This window comes from Pelophylax lessonae, assembly GCF_965119305.1.
Source record: "Pelophylax lessonae genome assembly, chromosome: 4".
In the NCBI taxonomy this organism is placed as follows: domain Eukaryota; kingdom Metazoa; phylum Chordata; class Amphibia; order Anura; family Ranidae; genus Pelophylax; species Pelophylax lessonae.
The window spans coordinates 447,983,777-448,009,514 of NC_138771.1; the positions used below are offsets into that span (position 1 = coordinate 447,983,777).

General features: G+C 45.0%; 1 protein-coding gene across 1 annotated transcript in view; it reads left to right on the top strand.

Annotated features, from left to right (window-relative positions):
* Nucleotides 1-25,738, top strand: part of LOC309553784 (E3 ubiquitin-protein ligase RNF213-like) — a 678,906-nt gene that overhangs the window by 92,825 nt on the left and 560,343 nt on the right. Inside the window, exons 10-12 of the mRNA XM_082255197.1 lie at nucleotides 10,974-11,127; nucleotides 20,777-20,935; nucleotides 23,013-23,102. Of these exons, the coding sequence (XP_082111323.1) occupies nucleotides 10,974-11,127; nucleotides 20,777-20,935; nucleotides 23,013-23,102 (403 nt within the window). The remainder of the gene's footprint in view (nucleotides 1-10,973; nucleotides 11,128-20,776; nucleotides 20,936-23,012; nucleotides 23,103-25,738) is intronic.

Consider the following 25,738-nt stretch of genomic DNA (forward strand, 5'->3'; position numbering starts at 1 on the left):
GAGAGAAAGCAAGGCCCTCTGGGACAGGAAAGTCAGTGGATTTTTGTGTTATTCTGTGAACCTCTTTCCAGATGAACTTTGGACAAGACCATAATATATGTAGCAATGTGCCCCTTCCTCCGGACATCTCTAACAGTTCCCCAAGGCCTCCTGGAAGACATTCTGTATAACCAATGGTGTATGAGACCATATGGTTAACATTTTAAAGTTGTTTTCTTCTATCAGCATACATAGAGGATTTTAGAGCAATTCGAATGATATTCCTACGCTGATCTGCCCTGAAGTTCTTGAACTGGCTTTTCTGGTCTTAAATAATGTAGGAATGACAGAATCAGATACGCCCCTGTCTTGGAAGACCTACGCTTAAACAGCCATATTGATAACACCACTGTCTGAGAAACAGGATGGTACAGGGGCCTTGGGATAGCAGGTCTGGGCAGTTTGGGAGAGGCCATCTCCTAAGAGTTTGAGTATGTCTGTGTACCAGGTTCTTCTTGGCCAGTTTGGTGCAACTCTTCAATCAACCTCTTTACTGCCTTCTACTACGACAATAGAAGCAATGCATCTGGATTGGTGTAACCTCTCTAAACACACTGTGGGGTTGTCCTGTAATGTTGATTCAGTCACTGAATTCTGCCTGGGTGCTCACCTCAGCACTTAGTTTTGCCTTAGTTTAGCAATTTTATCATTGTCCAAAGCCCAAAACCATCAGGCTTCTTCTCCATCTCCACCCCCTCCAGAGTCAGAAGTGGGAGGTAGACCTGAAAAATGTTAATGACACAGATGTGATGTAAGAAGATGCTATGGAACATTTTTCGCCCCCAGCCTCTCATACAACCTGCTACGGTTTCACGCAACATGCTTGCCAATGTAGATATGTTCCCTTCTGCCGTGCACAAAAGCCTCAGTATAGTTAGTTTATTTATCTCAGTCTTGTCAGACCGCTATGAGTACTAAAAAACCTGTAAAGAGGCTTTGTCTCAACCTTCTTAAGCTTCTGTAAAGCCAAGCAAAGAAACTTCCTAGCTTGGTGAATTAGCAAACTACCATTCAAAGATATTTCTCTTACGTCCTCCGACAGTCGCCGCCTCTTCATATTCGTCACATATGGGGTATTAGACTTTGCTCCGAAGGAGTAGCTAGGCAACAGAATATGTTAACATTAAAGCTTTTAACATATCCCACCCTCAAGGGGTGGTCCCCTCAGTCAATACCCTCCTACTTCCTGCAACCATATCTCAGTTTTAATGTCTAGCTTGTCAGGAGTGGCTGGCTCTCTCTGTGCTGGGGCTTTGTGCCCCAGACTCTTTCTTCTTTTTTGATTTTTTGTTTGAGTTTTCTCTCTACCTTTACTTAGCTGTTCTTTTTGTCAGCATTAGTTAGTTCTTCGGATGAGGAAGATCATGCGGGCTGGGTCTCGGGCTGATCCCCCTGGTCGCAGGTCGTGGGTCAGTGGCTTCCCAGCCTGCCATCGAGCGTTCAGCCAGGTAACGCTCCTGGCACAGTGAACGACCCATCCCTGTTCGGTGCAGGGATGATTGGTGAGGTGGCTACCTCACTGGACGCTGTGCGGTTTCTTAACCCCCATTCTGTGCGTCTTGTATGCGACTCTCCCTGCCTCATGTGCAGCGGCTTGTTCGCCTGTGCGGGTCCCCCACGCCACTGTGAGGTAAGTGTATTTATGTGGGGACCTGTCTGTCTGGGGGGTGTCAGTCTGGGACTGTGTAACCTGCCTCTATTCACACTGTTTGTCTCCCTATCTCTCGGCTGCATGCTGTGGGCTGCAAGGGGGGGGGGGGGGGGAGCTGTGTGACACTGTGTGTGTCAGCCTTGTCAGTGTGAGAAGCTGTGTGCTGTGGGGCATGTTTTGTGGCATGTTTGGGCATTATACAGCAATCGCTGCGGCGATCTGACATGTTTTTTTATATACAGACATGTGTGCATTACTGTACTGTGGAGCGGCGGTTTCTGCGCCAAACGGCGCCATTTTGCCTACACTCGCTCCGGCCGCATGTTCTACATGCATGGCGGCCATTTTCTTGTAGCCTCCCATAGGCTTTCATAGAGCGCCCTGGCAGCATCACTTCCTCTTCTCCAGGAACACCGATCGAGGCAGCAGCAGCGGCGAGGGTCTCCTCAGGTTATATCCTTCCTATCCATTGCCTGTGTCAGTTTTATTGTCCCTGTGGGGGTCTCATTGTGCTTGTGTGTGGTGCGGTGGGCTGCGCTCGCCGCGCTTGTTAAAGGGGCAGTTAACCCTTTATTATCCGGCATTTGTTATAGGGGCAATGGATTCTCAGGAGGGCAAAGTTCCTACCGCCTTGGTGGAAAGCCAGGGGACCGCTGTTTCCCCCCCAGGGGGGGATTTAGCCACTATTGTGGCTGGCCTTGCTGCTCAGGTGCAGATGCTGGTGGCTGCTCAATCTACTAAAAGACCCAGAGTTGCTCTTTCCTCTGATTCTGAGGGTGAAGGTGATGGGGTTGTTATGGCGGGGGCCTCCTTATCGGGGTCCCGCTCCTCCCTGGATCTAGTGGGGTCCGAGGTGGAGGCTGAAGTTGAAGGGGTTGATAATTCTCCCCCTGGCTCGCCTGAAGAGCTTGCAATCATGGATGAATTGATTGCTTCCATAAAACAAACGCTGCGTTTGCAGGATGAAGTGTGTCCCCCCGCTGCCTTGGCGGCTTATGGGACGCAGAGAAAACGCAGAACGCCGCAGGTTTTTCCCTGCAATGATGATTTTCAGCGCGCTGTTAAGGAACAATGGCGCAATCTACGCAAACCTTTTGCTGTACCAAGTAGGTTTAAGCTGCGTTATCCTTTCTCGCCTTCCACTGATGAAAGGTGGTGTGTGCCACCCCCAGTGGATCACGCAATTGCGGTTTTAAATAAATCCACTGCGATTCCTGCAGAGGATTCCCCGTGTTCCGTGATGCCACGGATAGGAGATTGGAGTCTCTTGCCCGTCATACTTATTCGGTTACGGGTTCTATGCTTAAGGCTCTGTTTGCCTCTCTCATGGCAGCCCAGGCGGTCGCAAGTTGGACGCAGATGCTTAGGCGCGTCCTAGTGGCCGATTCGGCCTCGCCGGCGACCCTGGATATGGTGGATCAAATCCACCAGGGTGTCATGTATCTGTGTGATGCGGACTTGGACCTAGTCCCGTTGGCTGCACGTGTGCACAGCATGGCGGTGTTGTCTCGCCGCCTGGTTTGGTTGAAATGTTGGTCGGTGGACCAGTCTTCACGTAAGACCTTAGCCAATCTGCCTTATGATGGGTCTCGCCTTTTTGGGGAGTCCTTGGATGTGTTGATTAAGGGGATCACCGGAGGTAAGAGCACTCTCTTGCCCCATTTCCCCAAGGCTAAGGGGGCTTCTGGGAAGAAGCATGCTAATTTTCGGCCCCCTCAGGGGTCCTTTCGTGCCTTTCGGTCGCACTACAAGGGCAAACCGTTCAAAGGTCAAGGCTCTCAGAAGAAGCCCTGGTCTGGAAAACAGAAGTCCGGTCAATCCGGATCCGCAGCCCATAACAGTGCGGCCTGAAGGGGCGCCCTCACCCAGTTTTGGGGTGGGGGGACGCTTGCTCGGTTTTCTTCAGCCCTGGTTGACCCGCGTGCGGGACAGATGGGTTCAGGAGATCGTTCGATCTGGTTACAAGATCGAGTTTCTCTCTCGGCCGGAGAGCAGATTTTTTCCCTCAAATCTTCAACTTTCTCCAGAGCGTTTACGGGACCTGCACCTGGCGGTGCGGGACCTGAGGGCTCAGGGAGTGGTAGTTCCGGTGCCTCATCGGGACAGGTTTCGGGGGTTTTATTCCAATATGTTCACCGTGCCCAGAAAGGAGGGCAAGGTTCGTCCAATTCTGGACTTGAAGGCTCGGAACCGCTCTGTGCGGGTTCCCAAGTTCCGCATGGAATCCCTGCGGTCGGTGGTGGCTGCCCTGGTTCCGGGGGAATTCATGGCCTCCATCGATTTGAAGGATGCGTATCTTCACATCCCCATTTTCGAGGGTCACCAGAGGTTCCTTCGATTTGCCATTGCGGAGGATCACTACCAGTTCGTGGCGTTGCCTTTTGGTCTCGCCTCGGCTCCGCGGGTCTTCACCAAGGTGCTTGCACCGGTTCTGGCATTATTGAGGGCCCAGGGCATTTCTGTCCTGGGGTATCTGGACGACATTCTGGTTCGGTCTGCGACCAGCCAGGGTCTGGAGAAGGACCTATCTGTCACGATGCAAACTCTGCAGGAGTTTGGTTGGACGATAAATTTTCCAAAGTCGACACTGAGTCTGTCGGTTCGTCTTCCCTACCTGGGAATGATTCTGGACTCGGTGCAGGCGAAGGTCTTCCTGCCGGAAGACAAACTCAGTACTCTTCAGGAGGAAGTCAGGTCCCTCAGGGACGTTCCGCACTCGTCTCTGCGGACGTGCATGAGATGTCTGGGATTGATGGTCTCGGCCTTCGAGGCGATTCCTTTCGCCCAGTTTCACACGCGGGGTCTCCAAGCGGAGATCCTGTCCATGTGGGACGGGCGACCTCAATCTCTGGATCTTCAAATCTCGTTGAGTCATCGCACCAGAAGAGACCTTCTGTGGTGGCTCCAGTCCCCGATGGTGTCCGGGGGCAAGTCGTTTCGTCCTATCTCGTGGACGGTGATCACCACGGATGCCAGCCTGTCGGGCTGGGGTGGTGTTCTGGGCATTCTGTCCGCCCAGGGAACTTGGTCGGAGGGGGAGTCTTCCCTTCCGATCAACATTCTGGAATTGCGTGCGATAAATCTCTGTCTTCATCGCTGGACGGACCGGCTGCAGGGCTGCCCGGTTCGGGTGCAGACGGACAATGCCACGGCGGTGGCCTACATCAACCACCAAGGGGGCACCAGGAGTGCCCGAGCGGCTCGAGAAGTGGCCGACATTCTGTCTTGGGCCGAGACTCATGTCCCGGCGATAACGGCGGTTCACATTCCGGGGGTTGAGAACTGGCAGGCGGACTATCTGAGTCGCCAGACCCTGGATCAGGGGGAATGGTCTCTCCAGCCGGCTGTCTTCCAGATGTTGTGCGCGAAGTGGGGTCTTCCAGATGTGGACCTGTTCGCGTCTCGTCTCAACAACAAGGTGAGAAAGTTCGTGGCAAGGACGCGCGACCCTCGGGCAGACGCGTCGGACGCGTTAGTGGCCCCGTGGCATCAGTACAGGCTGATGTACGCGTTTCCACCGATTCAGTTGCTGTCCAGGTTCCTTCGCAGGTTACACTCGGAACGCAGCACGGTGATTCTTGTGGCACCGGACTGGCCTCGCCGGTCCTGGTACGCAGACCTCGTGAATCTGGCGGTCGACGCTCCGTGGCGTCTGCCTCTTCGAGACGATCTCCTGTCTCAAGGACCGATATACCATCCTGCTTTACAGTCTCTGGCTTTGACGGCCTGGCTGTTGAGACCGAGGTCCTGAAGGAGAAGGGTCTCTCCCCAGAGGTCGTTCATACTTTGATCAACGCGAGGAAGTCTTCCTCGGGGAAGGTTTATTACCGTACTTGGAAGGCCTATTTTGCCTGGTGTGAGTCCAGGGGGTTTTCACCCCCGCGTACTCGGTTTCCCGAGTGCTGTCCTTCCTTCAAACGGGTGTCGATCAGCGTTTGGCGCTGGCTACGATAAAGGGTCAGGTGTCTGCGCTGGCCGTTCTGTTTCAACGTCTCGTGGCTTCCAACTCCTTGGTTGGCACTTTTGTTCAGGGTGTGCGGCATCTGGTTCCTCCTAGGAGGGATCCTTTGCCCCCTTGGGACTTGAATCTCGTTCTGTCTGTGTTGCAACGTGCTCCTTTTGAACAGATCAGGGAGATCTCGTTGTCTATGTTGTCCAAAAAGGTCGCCTTTTTGGTGGCGATCACTTCGGCTCGCAGAGTGTCGGAGCTGGCAGCTTTGTCCTGCAAGTCTCCGTATCTGGTTGTTCATTTGGATAAGGTGGTCTTGCGACCTAATCCTTCTTTTCTTCCGAAACGAGTTTCGGAATTCCATCTTAATGAGGATATTGTTTTGCCTTCGCTGCTGTGCGCGAAGCCTAAACATCCAAAGGAGGTGAGATTACATTCTCTGGATGTTGTTCGGGCGATAAGGGTTTACCTTAAATCGACTGAGTCTTTTCGAAAGACGGATTCCTTGTTTGTTCTTCCAGAGGGTCCTCGGAAGGGCATGGCGGCGTCGGCCTCTACCATCGCAAAATGGATCAGGCAGACCATTGAACAGGCCTATGCTTTGCAGGGGAAGGTTCCCCCTGTGCCTGTGAAGGCGCACTCTACTAGATCTCTGAGTACGTCTTGGGCCTGTCGTCATGGGGCTTCTGTAGCCCAGGTGTGTAAGGCGGCGACTTGGTCGACCGTGCACACTTTCACAAAATTCTACAAAGTAGATGTTCAGGCATCTGCGGATGCTTCCTTTGGCCGCAAGGTTCTTAGTGCGGCGTTGCCCTAGGGTCCCTTGTGGGGACCACTGGCTGTTGGGATAAGTTTTTTTTTTTATCCCCTGGTTATTTGTCTTTTCCTGGGTTGTTGCTCCTGTTGAGCACTTGTTTTTCCTGTTGCCCAGCTGGTTTCCTTCCTTTGGTAAGGTTCCTTTCTTTGATGCGGAGACTGCGTTGCCTTTTTCATGTTTGCACTGCTTTGGGACGTCCCCATATGTGACGAATATGAAGAGGCGGCGACTGTCGGAGGACGTAAGAGAAAACGGAATTTTTGTAAAATCTTACCTGTAAAATTCCTTTCTCTGAGTCCTCCGACAGTCGCCGCCCCCGCCCCTCTTTTGGGGTTTGGTTGTATACTCTACTGCTATTCCACTAAAACTGAGATATGGTTGCAGGAAGTAGGAGGGTATTGACTGAGGGGACCATCCCTTGAGGGTGGGATATGTTAAAAGCTTTAATGTTAACATATTCTGTTGCCTAGCTACTCCTTCGGAGCAAAGTCTAATACCCCATATGTGACGAATATGAAGAGGCGGCGACTGTCGGAGGACTCAGAGAAAGGAATTTTACAGGTAAGATTTTACAAAAATTCAGTTTTCTTCCACCTTCATGAAAAGTGATGATAAAAGATGCTAGCCTCACAGGCTGGGTAGGTGTGTTTCAATTTCTCACAATTCAGAGAACCTAGTTGCCCAGAAAAGCAAAACTTCTTGTCAACGTCTTCAAGCTCAGAGCAAAAAAAATTCCTCCAGTGCGGATTCTACATTGACTGCCCCACAAGGTAGAGGAAGGGATGAAAACTGATTCTCATTGCACCAAACTGGCCAAGAAGAAACTGGTACGTAGACATCTCAAACTCTTAGGAGATGACCTCTGGCCTCTCCCAAACTGGCCAGACCTGCTATCTCAAGGCCCCTGTACCACCCTGCTTCTCAGTCACTAGTATTATCAACATGGCTGTTTAAGCTCAGGTCTTGAAGACAGGGGTGTATCTGATTCTGTCATTCCTACATTACTCAAGGCCAGAAAAGCCAGTTCAAGAATTACTTCAAGCCACTACTACCGTACCTGAAGATCCTTTTTTGCCTGGTGTGAACACAGAAATTTCAACCCCAGAGACTACTTGATACCTCATGTTCTAGATTTTTCAGTCAAGAATTTCTTCAGGCAAAATTTGGCTCAAAGTGTTCTTGAAGGGACAGGTTTAAGCCTTTTCCATTGAATTCTAAAAGCCTTTAGCTTCTCTCTCTCTCTCTTGTATAAACTTAAAACTTTATTCAAGGTATTTTATGAAAGACCCCCCCTGTCACTGTTCTGGGGACAACCCAAAATTTGGGATTTATTTTTGCTTTTGATTATAATATTAAACATAACAAATAGAGAAGGTAAAGCTCCTTAACGGGGCACAGATATTAATAAAAACCTGACAGATATTCTAATCACACTCCACTAACAAAATGCTTTTAGTTAAACTTTTAATTGAGGTGATTTTAGCCGTATTAGTGTACTTGTGACATTACCATAGGTGTGTACATTTGTTTGTGTGTGTGTGTTTTTTTTTTTTTTCCCTTTCCCTCCGAGATTGTCGTTCTTTCTTTAAACATTCTGCTAAATCTTTTGTGAATCAGTACGGCTGGGATCTTGAAGAAGGGGACATACCCCGAAAGCTTGTCCTGAAAAATTGTATGTTAGTGCAAATGAAAAAAGTATCACGGACAGTACTCTGTTGTTAAACTTTAATGAAGACATTGTCCTATCTTCCTTGTGCCCTGTTCCCAAGCATCCCAAAGAAGTTGTTCTCCATTGTTTGGATGTAGACAGACTATCAAAAGCAAACTCTTTTTTTCATCCTGCCAACAGGGTCTTGTAAGGGACACACAAGTCCACTATTTCCACGTTGATAAGACAACTCATTGTCTGAGCCTATACTTGGAATGATATGGTACCAGTACTCTTACCTGCTCACTTCACAAGATCGATGGGGGGTTTCCTTGACATTGCTCCATCACCTAGTCTTCGGTTCACACATTTTTTTAAGTAGCACTCTAATGCTGGCCATACACGTATAGATTTTCGTCCGGAAATTTTCGTTTCAAGAAAATTCGGTTGATTTTCTAATCGTTAGTGGGGTTAAATCGATGTCCTTTTTCGACTGCAGCAACGGGAAAATTCGTAGGGGCAGAAGGTAAAATTTTTCTCTATCAACGATGTGGTAATCGTTCAGAAATTACATTCATTTTAAAATTAAATGTTAAAAGCAAAAGACAATTTTCGAACGACATTCGTCTATTCAAAGAATGTTCAAAGAATGTTCAAAGAATGTTCAAAGAATATTCCCGTCCAAAAATCTATACGTGTATGGCTAGCATTAGGCTGGCCATACATGTCCAACTTTTGTTGTACAATTTTCTGTCAGATCTACCACAAACCACATAATGTGAGGTCAAAGCTAAACAACACATTCACTTGTATCCAATTAGGCAGGCCTTCGTACTACATACTTGAAGGTAAATTTTAAGAAAATCTGACAGAAAACTGAAAGAAAATTGTATCATGTATGGCCAGCCTAAGTTGGGTCTTTGACCCTTTTCCTTTTTTGTTGGGCCCATTAGCAATTAGCAGGGTTCTGTTTGCATTGTTGTTGCCCAGCCTTCTGATTCATTGCTTGGGGACATCACAGGGTCTATGAATATCCAGCCTGCGACCTGCACTGTTGGATTAGGATAATTGTAAATTCCATATCATGGAGTACAGTACATGACACAGGCGACCTTCCCCCATCTGCCCCTGTGATATTCTGCATTAATTGCTTTAAAAACGGAGGTCCCATAGAGTGGGATAGGGTTGTACGTCCAAGTGTCCAGTCACCTAAAGCAGCCTATAATCCATGGTCTGTGAATATTCAGTCTGTGTTATGTACTGTACTCCAAGATATAGAATTGACAGGTAATTTGAAATTCCTTTTCTTTTCCCGTCCTTCCAGGTAATCAAACACAGTGGGGGAGATCAAAGAAGTGCTGGGGGACTAGGTTTTCAAGTGAGTCTGTTGCTTTGTTTTGCACAGACAAAACACTGGTTTACTTGAAAATATCTCAGGCACAATAGGCATTTATGCACACTGTTATTTTGTATTCATTATTTGACCTAGTAGGTGGACATTTTAGACTTGTATTCATATTTTCTTATATCTCTTTGCCCACTGTTGTTTACAAAGCTTAGAAATTAAGGCTGAAATGTATATGCATTGTACAGCTATATAATGTCCATACTTATGAGTTGAGAAAATTAAAATAAAACTGACTTACAACAATTATCTTACCTTTAACTTATCTTTTATAGGATAAGTTCACCTTTTGTAACATGCTACACCAATATTCAGGGTGTAACATGTTACAGATGCACCAGTCCCTGCTCCCCCTGAACCCCTAGTCTGACAGCTAACGGAGGATCTTCTCTATCCTGCTAGCTGTCACGATCTGTAAAAAACACGGCCGTGTGGGGCTGTGCCCGCTGGCCATGTCCTCATTTTAAAGTGTTCTGGGAATCAGAAAACGACAAGGTTCGACAGCCTTTGTGGCTGTCTGCTTGTAATTCTCAATGAAATACCACGGCATTGTTGAGCACTGTGGTATTTCATCAATGCTTCCTTCTAGTGTGTAACAACTTGGCCTTATGATGTATGGCCAAATAGCTTCCAGACAGAGTCTGCAAGAGCCCTGCATAGTACCCACGATCTGCTGATTGTGGGTGCTATGCTTTCCAGGCTCCCAACAAAAAAAATAATAAATGCACAGTTTTTTACCTGCAAAAAGATGTGCATTTATTATTTTTGTCGTAAAGGTGAACTTATCCTTTAACCTGAACACTAGGCAAACAGCTAAACAACTATATGAAATGCATGAAAGGTAGCTATTTTACTTGCCAAAGAATTTTTGAATTTCTGTCTATTTAGTCCTGAGATTTACATAACTATGTCACACAGCCCTGCTCTATCTGGCAGCACAGAAGACCTAATTTTCATCGAATGCAGTTAAGTAATACAACAAATTTGGTCCTTCGCCTAGCTTGTGATTGGGCAGTAAAGTAAAAGCAGCAAAGCGAAGAACTCCTCTCTCTGTCACTCTTCTCTCTCATCCTATCAGCAGGTTCATTTTTAGCACAAGAGCACTACAGCATACCTGATTGGTTTGGTGTACTGCTTATCCTTTTCTGTACAGAGAATCGCTACAGGTCAGTACAAATTTAAAATGAAGGTATTCATGCTGTTTGTATTAAAAAATACTATTAATGAAGAAGGAGTACAGAGCTACATTATTTGTGGCTTTTATATCTGCCTGTTCAGTAGGAATGAGAGGGATTGCTAATGGTATATTGACCTCAGCTAGCTCCAGTTGCTGTATCCAAGCAACTTATATTCATATGGTAGTTTATGTGCCATAACATCTAATATGCTTTTAAACTGCAATATAGGATATATTAACCTCCATCTTTCCTAACTTTTTCTACCATTCCTTTTCATCCTGTGCAGGCCTCCCGATGCTGATGCATTTCAAAAGTGTTGCAAAGCTAGCCTAGACCTGCACAGCGTGATCTGTTTGAACTCATCATTGAAAGTTCGACCTCAGCTCCCAGCTCTTTCAGCCGAAATCATCTTAACGCTGTTACGCATGTCAGGTTTACCGGTGAGTACAGACTGCAAATACATAGTACATTCTAAGGATACTACCTAAGAAATTAATTAATGCCCAAATTAATTTTCAGTTTAAATATGCTAAATATATTCCAGGTGCATCATAACAAAAAGTGTGTAAAGTCAAAGCATTTTCTTTAGGTAGCCGACACAGCCTGGAATGAAAAGCCAGTGTCCATCCAACAAGCCTTTGTGTGAAAGCAGTGGTGTCTGCAATGTTTTGTAGCTCTGCACTCCGCAAACCTAATGCAAATCTCATGCTTCCTGCTGATATTACAAGCTCTGACTCACAGCTTCCGCACAGAGAAAGTTCACAGCTTCCGCACAGAGAACAAGGGATGGACTGGATAGTATTAAATCAATTTAAACTGAAAGTTTGTGTGGGCTTTAAATGAGAACTCAGCTAAATGCTTTTTTCTTATCTGACCCAGGTGCAACTTTATCAAAACAAACCCTAGGCCTCTTAGCTAGGGACCCTGTGTCATAGTGAGATGCCAAGTGGCAAGGATCTCTTTTCCTGTTTGCTTAAATTTTTAGGCTTTGTTCACACATGCGTCAGTACCTGTGTTTAAGCAGCGTTTATGCAACATTTTTAAAGCCCCATAAACGCCTTTCAATGCCTGCCATGAATATTACAATGGGCATCCCACAGTGCAGTATATACAGGAGCGCTTGTTAGCCGCCTCCATTAATTTAAATGGTAACGCACCGTAAACACAACTTAACTGCACCTAACGCATTTATGGTGCGTTACTGAAGCGTTATGAAGTGTTAGCTGGGCGCTGGGGGGGAGGCAGCGGAGGTTTCTGTATCCCAGAATGCACTGAGAAATAATAGAGAACTAGTGCTGAGCAGCTCCAACCACTTCCTGTTTGTTACCCGGTGGTAGCACCATTTGCTTCTGTGTGCAGGCAAAAGCATCAAGCAAGCCAACAATACTGACCGTTTCAGGCAGGAGCAGAGGTATTGAGCATTATTGCCATTGACAAAGCTTTGTGTCAGCAAAGTGTCAGTGCCAGCATGTGACCGTGCTTGCAAGTTTTGTTGCCTGCAAGTGACTGTGGCACTCTTTACATGTTTATCTTGAGCTGGACAAAGCCAAGTGTTAAAGTATATGAACCCATCTTGCAGAAAATTCACAAAAATGTCTGCTTTCCCACCATAACCTAAACACCCCTTTCATGACCAGGTCATTTTTTTGCTTTTCGGCACTACGCTACTTGTAATTGCGCGGTCAAACAACACTGTACACAAACTAAATTTATATTGTTTTTTTTTTTTTTTTTTTACTCACAAATAGAGATTTTTTTTTTTTTTGGTGGTATTTGATCACGACTGGCTTTTTTTTTTGCTTATTTTTTGCGATGTAAACAAATAAAAGACAAAAAATTGTAAAAAAACAAAAAAAACCCCAATATTTCATACTTTCTGCTATAAAACATATCCAATAAAAAAAAAATCTAATTCCTTCATAAATTTTGGACAAAATGTATTATGCCACATGTCTTTGATTAAAAAAAAAAAGAATTCCCAATAAGTGTATTTTTTCTGAAGAAAGGGGCAGTTTACTGTCCTTCAGACTTTAGGGGGAATGGACTGTGCCCAGTGTGAATAAACAATGTCCGGTCTTTGGTGTCAGTGGTGGAATAGTGCCCCATTGTTGGTGTCAGTGGCAGGAATTATGTCTCAAGGGCCGGATAACGGCAAGAAAAGGGCTGCATCTGGCCCCAGGGCCGGAGTTTAAGGACCACTGAATTAGACTATTGTTTCTATTCTTTGCGGACAGCATACTGACAGGAATTGTACCAGCTGATTGGAGGAAAGCCAATGTGGTACCAATATTCAAAAAAGGGCAGAGACATATTCCTGGAAACTACAGGCCAGTCAGCCTAACATCAATAGTAGGTAAATTATTGGAGGCGATGAAAAGGGACCATATCCAAGAATTTGCTGATGAAAACAGTATCATTCGTAGTATTCAGCGTGGGTTTACGAAGGGTCATTCTTGCCAGACCAATCTGTTAACATTTTATGAGGAAGTGAGCTGCGATCTAGATATGGGTAGGCTTGTGGATGTGGTGTATCTGGATTTGGCAAAAGCACTTGATGCAGTTCCACATAAATGCCTAATCTACAAGCTGAGGTCTGCAGGCATCGACCAAAAGGTACCAAAGGGTAGTGATAAATATTGTGTACTCAAAATGGTCTGGAGTAGTAAATGGGATACCCCAAGGTTCTGTCTTGGGACCAATTCTGTTTAATAAATTCATAAATGATATAAAGGACAAGATTCATAGCTCAATCTCAGTTTTTGCAGATAAAGTAATTTAACAGAAAGACGTGAACAAAATAGAGTAGGCAACCACATGGCAAATGAGGTTTAATGTGGAGAATTGTAAAGTAATGCACTTGGGGGCAAAAAACATAAAAGAAAACTACTCACAAGGGGGAGAACCTCTGGGGAGTCTCGAGAAAAGATCTGGGGATCCTAGTGGAAGACAGACTGAGTATTAGCATGCAATGTCAATCTGGAGCTACCAAAGCCGGCAGAATATTGGCATGCATAAAAAAGGGGATATACTCAAGAGATAAAATTATAATCCTGCCACATTAAAAAAATTCTGGTCCGACCACATCTGACGTATTCTGTCCAGTTCTGGTCACCAGTCCTCAGAAAAGATGTGCTGGTGCTGGAGAGAGTCCAAAGAAGGGCAACGAAACTAATAAGGGGGATTGGAGGACCTCAATTATGAGGAGCGACTACAAGCACTAAATTTAATTTTGCTGGAGAAGAGACGGGATGAGGGGACATGATAGCGATTTACAAACACCTGAATGGTGATCCCAGCATAGGAAAAAAACTATTCAGTCTCAGAGAGTGTAAGAAGACATGTGGCCAGACAATGAGATTGGAGGAGAAGAGGTTTAATCCTAAGCTGCGCATGGGATTTTTACTGTCAGGGCAGTAAGAATGTGGAGCTCTCTTCCACAATTAGTGTCAGCATAGAGTATTGATATTTGCAAAAGACTCTTGGATGTGCATCTTAAGGAAGACACAACATACAGTTATATGGGAAATGATTATCAACACTGACATACACACACACCTACACAGGTTGAATTGGATGGACTATTGTCCTTATTTAACTTTAACTACTATGTAACTATATATGTAAGTATATAGTGGTGCAAGAGCAGAGGACTTACATAAAATTTAAGGAAATAATGCATGGTATTCCACCTAAGGGTAACAAAAGGTGGTGCGGCTCACATGAACATGAGTGTTTAAGGGGTAGCAGATAAGTAGATCAAGGGAAGTATGCTAAAGAGTTAGGGGGTCTGAGGGTGGGGGGGGGGATTTCCCCAGATTTCCCCATGGCAAAGATACACATGTAACAATGAGGTTAAAGATTCAGTCCATCAGACAACCATCTCTGAAGCAGTGGAAGGATCAGCCAAACATTTGGACCAGACATTATCATACTTCCTAGGGCAGCCTTTTTGTAGGTGTCTTTATAGCGAGGCAGGCTGTTGTTTACTAATTGTTTAAAAAAAAAATAGGTGGGGGGGGGGGAGACTTTCCAATGTAACGCTATAGCTTTCCTAGCATAGTAAAGTAGGCTAGCCAGTGTACTCTCAGCCACCGTGGGAATAATGTGATCCGCCAGACCCGATACACATATGTGCACAGAGGGTTGTAGAGGAAATCTAGGACACAGTTTATTGCAGCTAGTACATCCACCCAGAACCCGTTGTTAGCAGGACAAGACCAGAATATGTGGGAGAAATCACCCAAAGGATCTCCACATCGCCAACACTCCAACAAGTGGAAGGGCTGCATCTTATGAAGTCTATAAGGAGTAAAATAGGCCCTATGGATGACTTTGAATTCTTGAGTCTGTCCCGTAAGGAAACCAAGAACCGAAAAGGAAGGTCCCAGATATCCCCCCAGTCCTCAATGTCCAGGTCTGGTATTTCACGGTGCCACTGGGATCTAAGTCCCTCCAGGACTGATAAGGACACCAACAAATGGTGAGAGTATAAACAAGATGTGGGCTTAATATCACATTCTGTTCGGAGAACTTCCTCCAAGGGCGACTTAACCACAAGGAGAGAGGAATGCAGGAATTGACTTTGGAAAGCATGGGAGAGCTGTAGATAACTAAATACATAGCCACCGGGGACATTATAGACAGCGGAGAGTTGGGGTAGCGGAAGTAAGGAGTGGCCAGTAGTGACTTGGTTAGATTGTTCTAATGCCATACTTAGTCCAAGCACTAGGCTCTGAAAGCATATAGAAATGTGCCAGACCCGCCTTCCAGGCCCGTAGGGTGGTGGTCATAGAGGGAGTGGGAGGGTAGGTAAATAAATAGATTTTATGGGCTTTCAAAAAGCAGACCACGGTGGCTTCTAAACCGGTGGCAGGGTTAGTAGGTTTGGGGTTCAGCCACAAGGCAGCCATGACTAACTGTGTAGCCAGAAAGTAGTTTTAGCAGTCTGGGAAGGCCAGACCCTCCTGTGAGGTGGGACACATTAATTTGTATCTAGGGGATTGGAGACCCCAAAGGAAGGAAGGAAAAATTTGGTTAAAACGTGAAAAATTATTTGGAAAGCCAACAAGGGAAATGTCGAAACAAATATGTAAATCTAGCGAGAATTTTTATTTTTAAAATATTTATGCACTCTAGTAAGGACAAAGGTAGCCTGTCCCATGCTTGCAGTCAAAGTTTAACATCCTGTATAACTGAAGACAGTTTAAGTGGTGGAAAATCCAAGGTCTGATGGGAAATTACCACCCCAAGGTATATAAATTGGTCAACCCATTGTAGTTGCAAATCAGGAGGGGCTGTGGCTTGGGTGGCAGGGTCAGTAGGAAATGAGAAATTTGGATCAGTGAACCTTGAGGCTAATAAGAATTCAGGACCTGATGGGCACCCTATAAGGAAGGACCTGCATCATTAAGGAAGAGGAGCATATCATCCACATACAGGGCTACCCTTTCCTCCAGCCAATGTGTAGACCTTTAATATGTAAGGAAGTACGCAAGGCTTCCACAATGGGTTCAATGGCTATGGCAAATAAGGCCGGAGAAAGAGGGCAGCCCTGCCGTGTACCTCTGGTCAAGGGAAAGGGAGTTGACAGATCAGCACTTAGTCTACTAGAAGAAGGATTGTGGTTGAACACCTTCAACCAATCAATAAAAACCAGGGGGAATCCCGTTCTGCGGAGAACCTCCCAAAGAAAAGGACATTCAATAGTATCAAAGGCCTTTTCAATGTCGAGGGAGGCCACAACTTCTGTACCTGTATTTGTATGCTGGACATATATGTTGGTATATAACCTGCGTAAATTAAGGTCAATAGCCCTATGAGGCATGACACCTGAACCTATTGATCAGAATCAATGATGGAGGACAAAATACGGTGTAGGCATAATGTGAATAGCTTCATTAAACTTTAAGGTCATTATTTACCAAGGCAATGGAACTATAGGAGGCACAAGAGGTTGGGTCTTTAGACGGTTTATGTATGAGCACTACATGTGCATGACATATGGAGACGGGGAGGGCCCCTGCTGCCAGGCATTTTGTATACAAAGAGGCCAATATAGGGTCTTATAAAATTCAAAAGGGGGACCATCAGGCCCCAGAGCCTTCCCAGTTGGGAAGGAATAAATGGCAATGAGAACTTCCTCAGGTGTAAAAGGGTGTACCCATGTCTCACACTGCATCACAGAGCCAAGTTATCTAACACGTTAGAGAAATCATCAGGGTTGAGGTCTGGGGGGAGTCTAGAGGTATAAAGAGTGGTAAAGAATAGGTGAAAAACTGGTAGAACCTCAGATGACAAGGAAACAGATTCCCCAGTGGGGATTCCGATCTCAGTGATCAGTGTGAGGGGTCAATCATGTTGGGTCATCATGGACATTAAGTGCCCATTTTGGTCTCCCTGTTCAAAAATGTTTTGTTTGTTTTGATATAGGTTTAGCCTGGTGATTTCAGCCAGGTGGAGGTGCAGATCCCGGTTTCGAAGCCTGCAGCAAATCAAAATTGCTATCAGTAGCGGAGGCATTATAAGTAGCAGTTTGGCTCTCAACAGACTCTTGGAGAGCCTGGGTGGTGGCTGCCTGCTCCTTTTGTACAGCGGCTACGGCAGATTTATATTGACCTCTGGTATATGCCTTGAAGGCATCCCACATTGCCTGGAGAGAAGGACCCTGCATTATGTTCCCAATACTCCACGAGGAAAGGAGGAATTTTGTCGGTGAGGGCTGGGTGAGCCACCCATTGACATCATAGGAAGGCATTCCGAGAAGGGGGAAGACAGAGGACCAAAGCCAGAGGGGAATGATCAGAAAGTCTACTGGGCGAACATGAAATATCCATTACATCAGTGAGGAGAGAGGAGTTGGCAAAAGCGAGGTCGATATGAGAGGAGGTCTTATAGGAGGTGGAGCTACAGGAGTAAGATCTGGTAGTAGGATGTTTCCACCTCCAAACCTCGACTCAGATTGATCTCCATCCACAATGCGCAGCCTGCTAGGATAGAGGAAGCTGAAGCGAATGGCCTTGTCTCAAAGCCGTTTCCACACCTCCATAAAGGACTTGCGACGTTACTGAGCCTCCAGTTAATAATATGGAAAAAAAACAGCTTGGTATCTTCGTTGTGCAAGTCAGCCTTGAGACAGACAGCAGCCAGGATGCGATCCCAGTCCCGATAGTTACGCAAGCCCAGGAGGAACGGGTGCATCCTCTGTCGTGAAGGTGCTGGAGGGACCCTATGGGCTCATTCGACCACAAATGTGGGTGGCAGGTTATCAAGGTCAAGGATGGTGGACATGGACAGGAGCTGTTCAGCGAACTCAGACGGCTTATTACCCTCAATCAACGCGTTCCGGAAGGCCAAGGATTCTGATGTTGCTCCTCCTGAGCCTGTTTTCAGTGCCAATTTGTAGTGCCTAGACCTGCACCTGGACGACCCGCAGCTTTCTGGAGTCGGATCAGGGGGCATCCTCCACCACCGACTAGCGGTCCTCCACCTCAGAGCCCCTGAAGCGGGATTTGTGTAAGTCACGACGGGTCTCCTTGCAGGCAGTAATTGCTGCGAGGATATCAGCACTAAATGGCTATTCCTCAGCCGAGGCAGAAGAGGCTGTCTTGAGTGCTGACGGACATGGCTTGGTAGGGGACAGTGTGGTCAAGATGGCAGCTGAGGAGGAAGGGCAGGGAGTGCTAGCCAAGGTCCAGACTGCTCGCAGGTTGTTCAGAGACATGAGCGCTTCACCGGACAAGACTAAGGCACTGGTTCACAGGCTTGGGATCCAGGAGCCCTGTAGACAGCAGCTGAGAATATGTCAGGATTGAAGCTTCAGCGCTTCATGTCTGCTCCAGCTCACATCTTGGCCACACCCCCAGAAAAACAACACTTTAATAGGCATTTAACAAACATTCTTGATGCTTTTTTAACTCTTCCGAAATACAACAAAAACACTTCATAAATGCTATAGGTGCTTTAATGAACATTGCTTTGTTCTTCATAATCAACACATGTGAACAGGCCCTTTTTTGCACACGTGACAATATAGTGTACAGTATATAGGCTTTTTTAATGAATTGCATGTGTGTTTCAGTACTGGTGTTTGCTGTGGCTGGTTCAAGTGAACTCATCCAGAGAGCTGCTCTATATATATATATATATATATATATATATATATATATATATATATATATATACATATACATACATACATACATACATAGACACACAGTATCTCACAAAAGTGAGTACACCTCTCACATTTTTGTAAATATTTTATTGCATCTTTTCAAATGACAACACTGAAAAAATGACACTTTGCTACAATGTAAAGTAGTGAGTGTACAGCTTGTATAAAAGTGTAAATTTGCTGTCCCCTCAAAAAAACTCAACACACAGCCATTATTGTCTAAACTGCTGGCAACAAAAGTGAGTACACCCCTAAGTGAAAATATCCAAATTGGGCCCAAAGTGTCAATATTTTGTGCGGCCACCATTATTTTCCAGCACTGCATTAACCCTCTTGGGAATGGAGTTCACCAGAACTTCACAGGTTGCCACTGGATTCCTTTTCCACTCCTCCATGAAAACATCATGGACCTGGTGGAAGTTAGAGACCTTGTGCACCATTTGAGGATGCCCCACAGATGCTCAATAGGTTTTAGGTCTGGAGACATGTTTGGCCAGTCCATTACCTTTACCCTCAGCTTCTTTAGCAAGGCAGTGGTCGTCTTGGAGGTGTGTTGGGGTCGTTCGCATGTTGGAATACTGTCCTGTGGCCCAGTATTCCAACATGCGAACGACCCCAGCACACCTTCAAGATGACCACTGCCTTGCTAAAGAAGTTGAGGGTAAAGGTAAGAACTCATGCAGCCCCAGACCATGACACTCCCACCACCATGCTTGACTGTAGGCAAGACACACTTGTCTTTGTACTCCTCACCTGGTTGCTGCCACAAGCTTGACACCATCTGAACCAAATAAGTTTATTTTGGTCTCATCAGACTACAGGACATGGTTCCAGTAATCCTTGTCCTTAGTCTGCTTGTCTTCAGCAAACTGTTTGCGGGCTTTCTTGTGCATCATCTTTAGAAGAGGCTTCCTTTTGGGACGATAGCCATGCAGACCAATTTGATGCAGTGTGTCAACCTCTGCAGCAATGCTGGCAGCACTCATACGTCTATTTCCCAAAGACAACTTCTAGATATGATGCGGAGCACGTGCACTCAACTTCTTTGGTCGACCATAGCGAGGCCTGTTCTGAGTGGAACCTGTGCTGTTAAACCGCTCTATGGTCTTGGCCACCGTGCTATAAGTCAGTTTCAGGGTCTTGGCAATATTCTTTTAGCCTAGGCCATCTTTATGTAGAGCAACATATTTTTTTTTTTTCAGATCCTCAGAGTTCTTTGCCATGAGGTGCCATGTTAAACTTTCAGTGATCAGTATAAGAGAGTGAGAGCGATAACACCAAATTTAACACACCCGCTCCCCTGTTATACCTGAGACCTTGTAACACTAACGAGTCACATAACACAGGGGAGGGAAAATGGCTAATTGGGCCCAATTTGGACATTTTCACTTAGGGGTGTACTCACTTTTGTTGCCAGCGGTTTAGGCATTTATGGCTGTGTGTTGAGTTATTTTGAGGGGATAGCAAATTTACACTGTTATACAAGCTGTACACTCACTACATTGTAGCAAAGTGTAATTTCTTCAGTGTTGTCACATGAAAGATATAATAAAATATTTACAAAATATGAGGGGTGTACTCACTTTTGTGAGATACTGTATATATTGTAAGCAACCCAATTCAAGGTCCAGAATTCAGCATTGTTTTTCTTGTTTTGCTACATTATGCACAGCAGCTGTATGTATGTATCTGCATTTTATACATTGTATTATCTGTAAAACACTACCTTTTTGATAGATTATTTTTTTACAGTGCTGCAGGGGGTGGTTGCCCTATAGAAATAAATACTGTGTGTTTAGAGGGTTAAATACACAATATCAATTAATTTATTGAATAATATTAGCATTTTAAGTGTATGTATTGTGTGGGTGTACCTTGCTTTGTTTAAATATTCTCCTTGTTTTCATGTCATTTAGCAACATCAAACCGAAGATAAGTCAGAATCTAACTCACAACTGCCTGACATGGAGAAAGTTTTTGAAGAAACATTGTTGTTGACAACAAAATGGCTGGAAGATGTCTATGGGCATAAATTTAATTTTTATGAGTATGGAAAGTTTCAAACAGAACTCTGGGTAAATGTTTTTATTTTGTATAGTTGTATAAGTGTTAGGTATCCAGTCAGGCTGTATTCAGCACACGTAATTGTAATTCTTAATGCATCATTATGGTTAAAGATTAGTTTATTTTTTTTAGAAAGTGAAGTATTCCCTAGTAGGGATGATCGAACGGTTCGGGTCGACCATCGGTTCGACCCGGACATTGACTGTTCGAGGTTCGGCCCGAATTCCGAACTCTTTGCTGAAAAAGTTCGTAATTCAGCAACCAGAACCGACCAAAATGCAATGGGACAGGAACTGGGCTTTAAAAGCCCGTGATTGGACCAGAACCATCAGTAAAAGCCAATTGAGGGGGCAGGAGAATGCTAGGAATGTGATTGGAGTGACTAGGGGGTCCAGAGGCCAATCATTAGTGAATACGCCCCCCAGTATATAAGATAGCCCCGCCAAATCTCTACTATTTTAATACAGGGCTGTGGAAGAGAGTGGAAGCGGTTCTGTTACTTCTGCTTCAAAGTGTCATTTAGCAATTATTAGTGTGAGGAAAGGGATATCTAGTGTAGTTAGGGTACTATTTACCACTATAGTTCGATTTAATAATCTAGTTTCTGTAGGGAAAGTGTTAAGTGTAAGGGGACCATAGTGTAGTGTAGGGTTAACTGACTCTGACTGCTATGGCAGGGTGACAAAACCCTTCCATGTCAGGGTGACCGCTATAGAGAAAAGATCGTTTCTCTTAGAACACTTATAGAACCGGATAGTGGCTTCTCCCCTGTCACCCGGCTTTTTGTTGCAGACGTTTATAGGGCTTTTTTGAGGACATGTTTGGAGGCAGGCATGACATCTGAACTTCTGTGTAGGGGTATATACACACACACACATTTATGTATATATACACATACACATATATAGGTGTGAAAGTAGCAGAAACCTATGCTTGCGCTAATGAAATAATTAACACCCATATGGCTTCTCTGCTATAACACCTATATATGTGTATGTGTATAAATACATATAAATGTGTGTGTATATATACCCCTATACAGAATTTCAGATGTTTTGCCTGCCTCCAAAGACCCCCAAAAAATGCCCAAAAAAAAACGCCTGGACCCCCAAAAAATGCCCAAAAAAAACTCCTGCTGCAAAAACACACCTGGGCGTTTTTGTAGCTGGCGTTTTTTGGGCATTTTTTGGGCGTCTTTGGAGGCAGGCATAAAATCTGTACTTCTGTGTAGGGGTATATATATATACACACACACACATGTATGTATATATACACATAATATAGGTGTGAAAGTAGCAGAAACCTATGCTTGCGCTAATGAAATAATTAACACCCATATGGCTTCTCTGCTATAACACCTATATATGTGTATAAATACATATAAGTGTGTGTGTATATATACCCCTATACAGAAGTTCAGATGTCAGATGTGATAGGAGCGGAGACATTATTTCATTAGCACAAGCATAGGTTTCTGCTACTTTCACACCTATATATGTGTATGTGTATATATACATACATGTGTGTGTGTGTGTGTGTATATACCCTTACACAGAAGTTCTGATGTTATGCCTGCCTCCAAAGACCCCCAAAAAATAGCGGAGCCACTATCCTGTTCTATTGCAATTCTAATACAAACAAACATTTTTTTTCTGGCTCTGGACATGCTACAGAGCTGAAACTTCACAGGTACACTTTTTAGACCCCCCAGACACTAAATCCCAAGAAATCTCATTTTTTTTTTATTCAATAATTTTTTCAATAATTGGTTCTCTATCAAAGTGACAATTTTTAATAACTTTTTTTTGTGTGATTAATAGTCCCTGGGGCATGACCCAGAACCCTAGGCACTTTTTAGGGGCATTTATTGGGTTTTAGGGCTTCAAAATGGTGTTTTTTGATTACCGAAGTTCGGGTCCCATTGATTTCAATGGCGTTCTGAAATCCGGGCCGAACTTCGGGAAGTTCGGGTGTTCTGGTCGAACCGAACTTTTGAAAAGTTCGATCATCCCTATTCCCTAGGCCTCATTTTGACTTGTTTTCCTGTCTGAAGTAAAATCCGCTTAAAACACACCCTGTTTGATATAGGCATGGCATCTGATCCTCAAGGCTGGTGAAAATGCAACTCTGACATGGAAGGATGCTCTTGTCCCTGTTTTACTTAGGAAGATTAAACAGGTACACATAAAGCTGATGTTTTATTTTTTTTACTTGACTGTCTTAGTTCCTTTTTCCTCTCATCAATATGTTAATTTTTTTTAAATAAAACTGTTATATTTTCATTACATGCCTTATTTTAAACATTTTCAATAGCGGGTTTACCAGACCAAAAGGGAACCAATAAGAAGGGTTCATTGTAAGGGTTTACATACACTTTAAAGAATAGGTTGGTAACTTTTGCACCTTTTTATATGATCATACTTGCATAGTTAGTCTGGTTGAAAAAAGTCTATCTAGTTCAATCAATAAAAGGAGAAAAAAAATCATAACATATTATATTCATAATCTTATACATACAGTTGATCCAGAGCAATGCAGAAATCCCCAGCAAAGCATGATCCAGTTTGCTCCAGCGGGGAGAAAAATTATTTCCTGATCCCCAAAGAGGCCATCGGATATTTCCTGGATCAATTTTACCTGTAAATGTTAGTATTCAGTTGTTATATAAATTTAGAAATTAATCAAGGTCTTTTTTAAAGCAATCTAATGACCTGGCCAGAACCAGCTCTTGAGTCTATTCCACATTTTCGCAGCTCTTACTGTGAAGAAACCTTTCCGTATTTGGAGATGAAATCCCTTTTCCTCCAGAAGTAAAGAGTGCCCCCTTGTCGTCTGTGATGACCTTACAGTCAATAACTACACCAAGTTCACTATATGGACCACTTATGTATTTATACATGTTGATCATATCCCCCTTAATCTCCTCTTCTCAAGAGAGAATACATTCAGTTCCTCTAATCTTTCCTCGTAGCTGAGCTCCTTCACACCTTTTATAAGTTAGGTTGCACTTCTCTGCACTTTCTCCAGATCCCAGATATTATTTTTGTGAACTGGTGCCCAAAACTGAACTGCATATTCCAGATGAGGATTTCTAATGATTTGTGCAGGGGCAAAATAATATCTTTCTCTCTGGGGGCCTATACCTCTCAATACAAGGAAGAATTTAGCTTGCTTTGAAAAACCGCAGCTTGGTATTGCATGCCATTATTAAGCTTATGATCTACCTGAACACCCAGATCCTTCTCTACCATTGATTCTCCCAGTTGGACTCCCCCTTAGTATGTATGATGCATGCATATTCTTAGCCCCCCAGTGCAAGTGCCCCCTCTGACTTTATACAAATTATCTTTGTTCTTATGGATCTGAATGATCATTAAATGCTTGTCTTCTCTCTTTTATTCGGCATGTATTTTCCTTGTTCTGCTCCCAGATACACTCACTCCTACCACTCAGTCCCAAGTGCTGGCTTCATCACGGCTTGTCCCGACCACCCATATCCACAAACAAATAAAAGCCACACTCCAGATCAGTTACTGGTGTTTTAACTTGCACCCAAGTCCAGACAGGTTGCCTCCCCTGATGTGCTTTGCTCAGAAAAGCCTTATAGAGTGAGCATTGATATGAAGGACAACAGGCTTCTAAATACATCAATGAGGTATTCAGGTAAACAAATGCAACATTTCACACCTGTTGCTTAATTCCATACAAATCCTCTCTAGCTTAGCTATGTGTTAAAAGGGCCATAGACAGATCGAAATTAGGCCTTTGATTGGATAGACTTCTGTACAACCAGCCTGATGGGTTTTTTCTCGATCATCCATCGACAGACGCAGCTTCACCTCCATGAGCTGAGTGGGTTTGTGCTCCTCCCACCAGGAGTAGTCTAGGCAGGAAAATTTGAATACACACGCCCAGGCATAAACCCCCCACTACACAACCCAGCACATCAGTTTTCAGACCTAGGTTTCCTGCTGGGACTCTTTATTCCTTTCAGAATATTTTCTTTTATTTCTCTTTACTCACTTGCTAGCTACTGTTAAGGTAAGAATTTCCTTGTGATCTACAAGCACCAATGCTGGCTGGGAATTCGTACTGCATAATCTAGACCCTTATGGTCCCCCCATTCTGGCCTACGAGCAAGAGCAGGTTATAGTTCCGACCTAGTCCTAGCCATGACTGTGACCCCTTGTCTGGAGAGGGATGAGCCTGTGAGCGGATGCCTCGCTGCGTCGCAATGACCTAGAACGCCCTGAGTCCCAGTGTACCCCTTGGCTGGCAGCACTCCCACTTTGGTTGGGAGGCAGTCTGCCGGGAGTGAAACCCACCCGGTCCATGGTATGGTGAGTAACTGTGTCCCCCTTGCCCCTGCTGGGATTGGGGGGGATGTGGGCCCTCCCCTGGGGATAATGGGATTGTGCCTCCCAAGAGATCTCCCTGGTCTTCCCGGTGCCCGGTCTGTGTCCTTCCCTCTCCCTGTCCCTGCGGGGGCTTTGTGTCTTGAGTGCTCTGGCGCTCGGAGGGGGGGTGACATGGTACCTTGGACTTGCTAGTTCCTGTTGTGGTTCCTGAGGCCTTCATGTGTCAGTCCCTAGCCGCATGGTGCGCCGTGGGCGCCGCTATCTTAGGTGTGGGCAATGGAGTTTTTTCCCCATAGAATTGTATGGGGCAGCCATTTTCCCTGCAGCTTCCTATTGTTTTGTATGGGCATCCATCTTTGTGTAGCCCTGGTGCTACACTTGGCAGTGTATCCCTATCATGCCACAACACTTCTTGTGGCAGGTGGTGAGCGTACGGTGACACAGAGGGCTTGGATA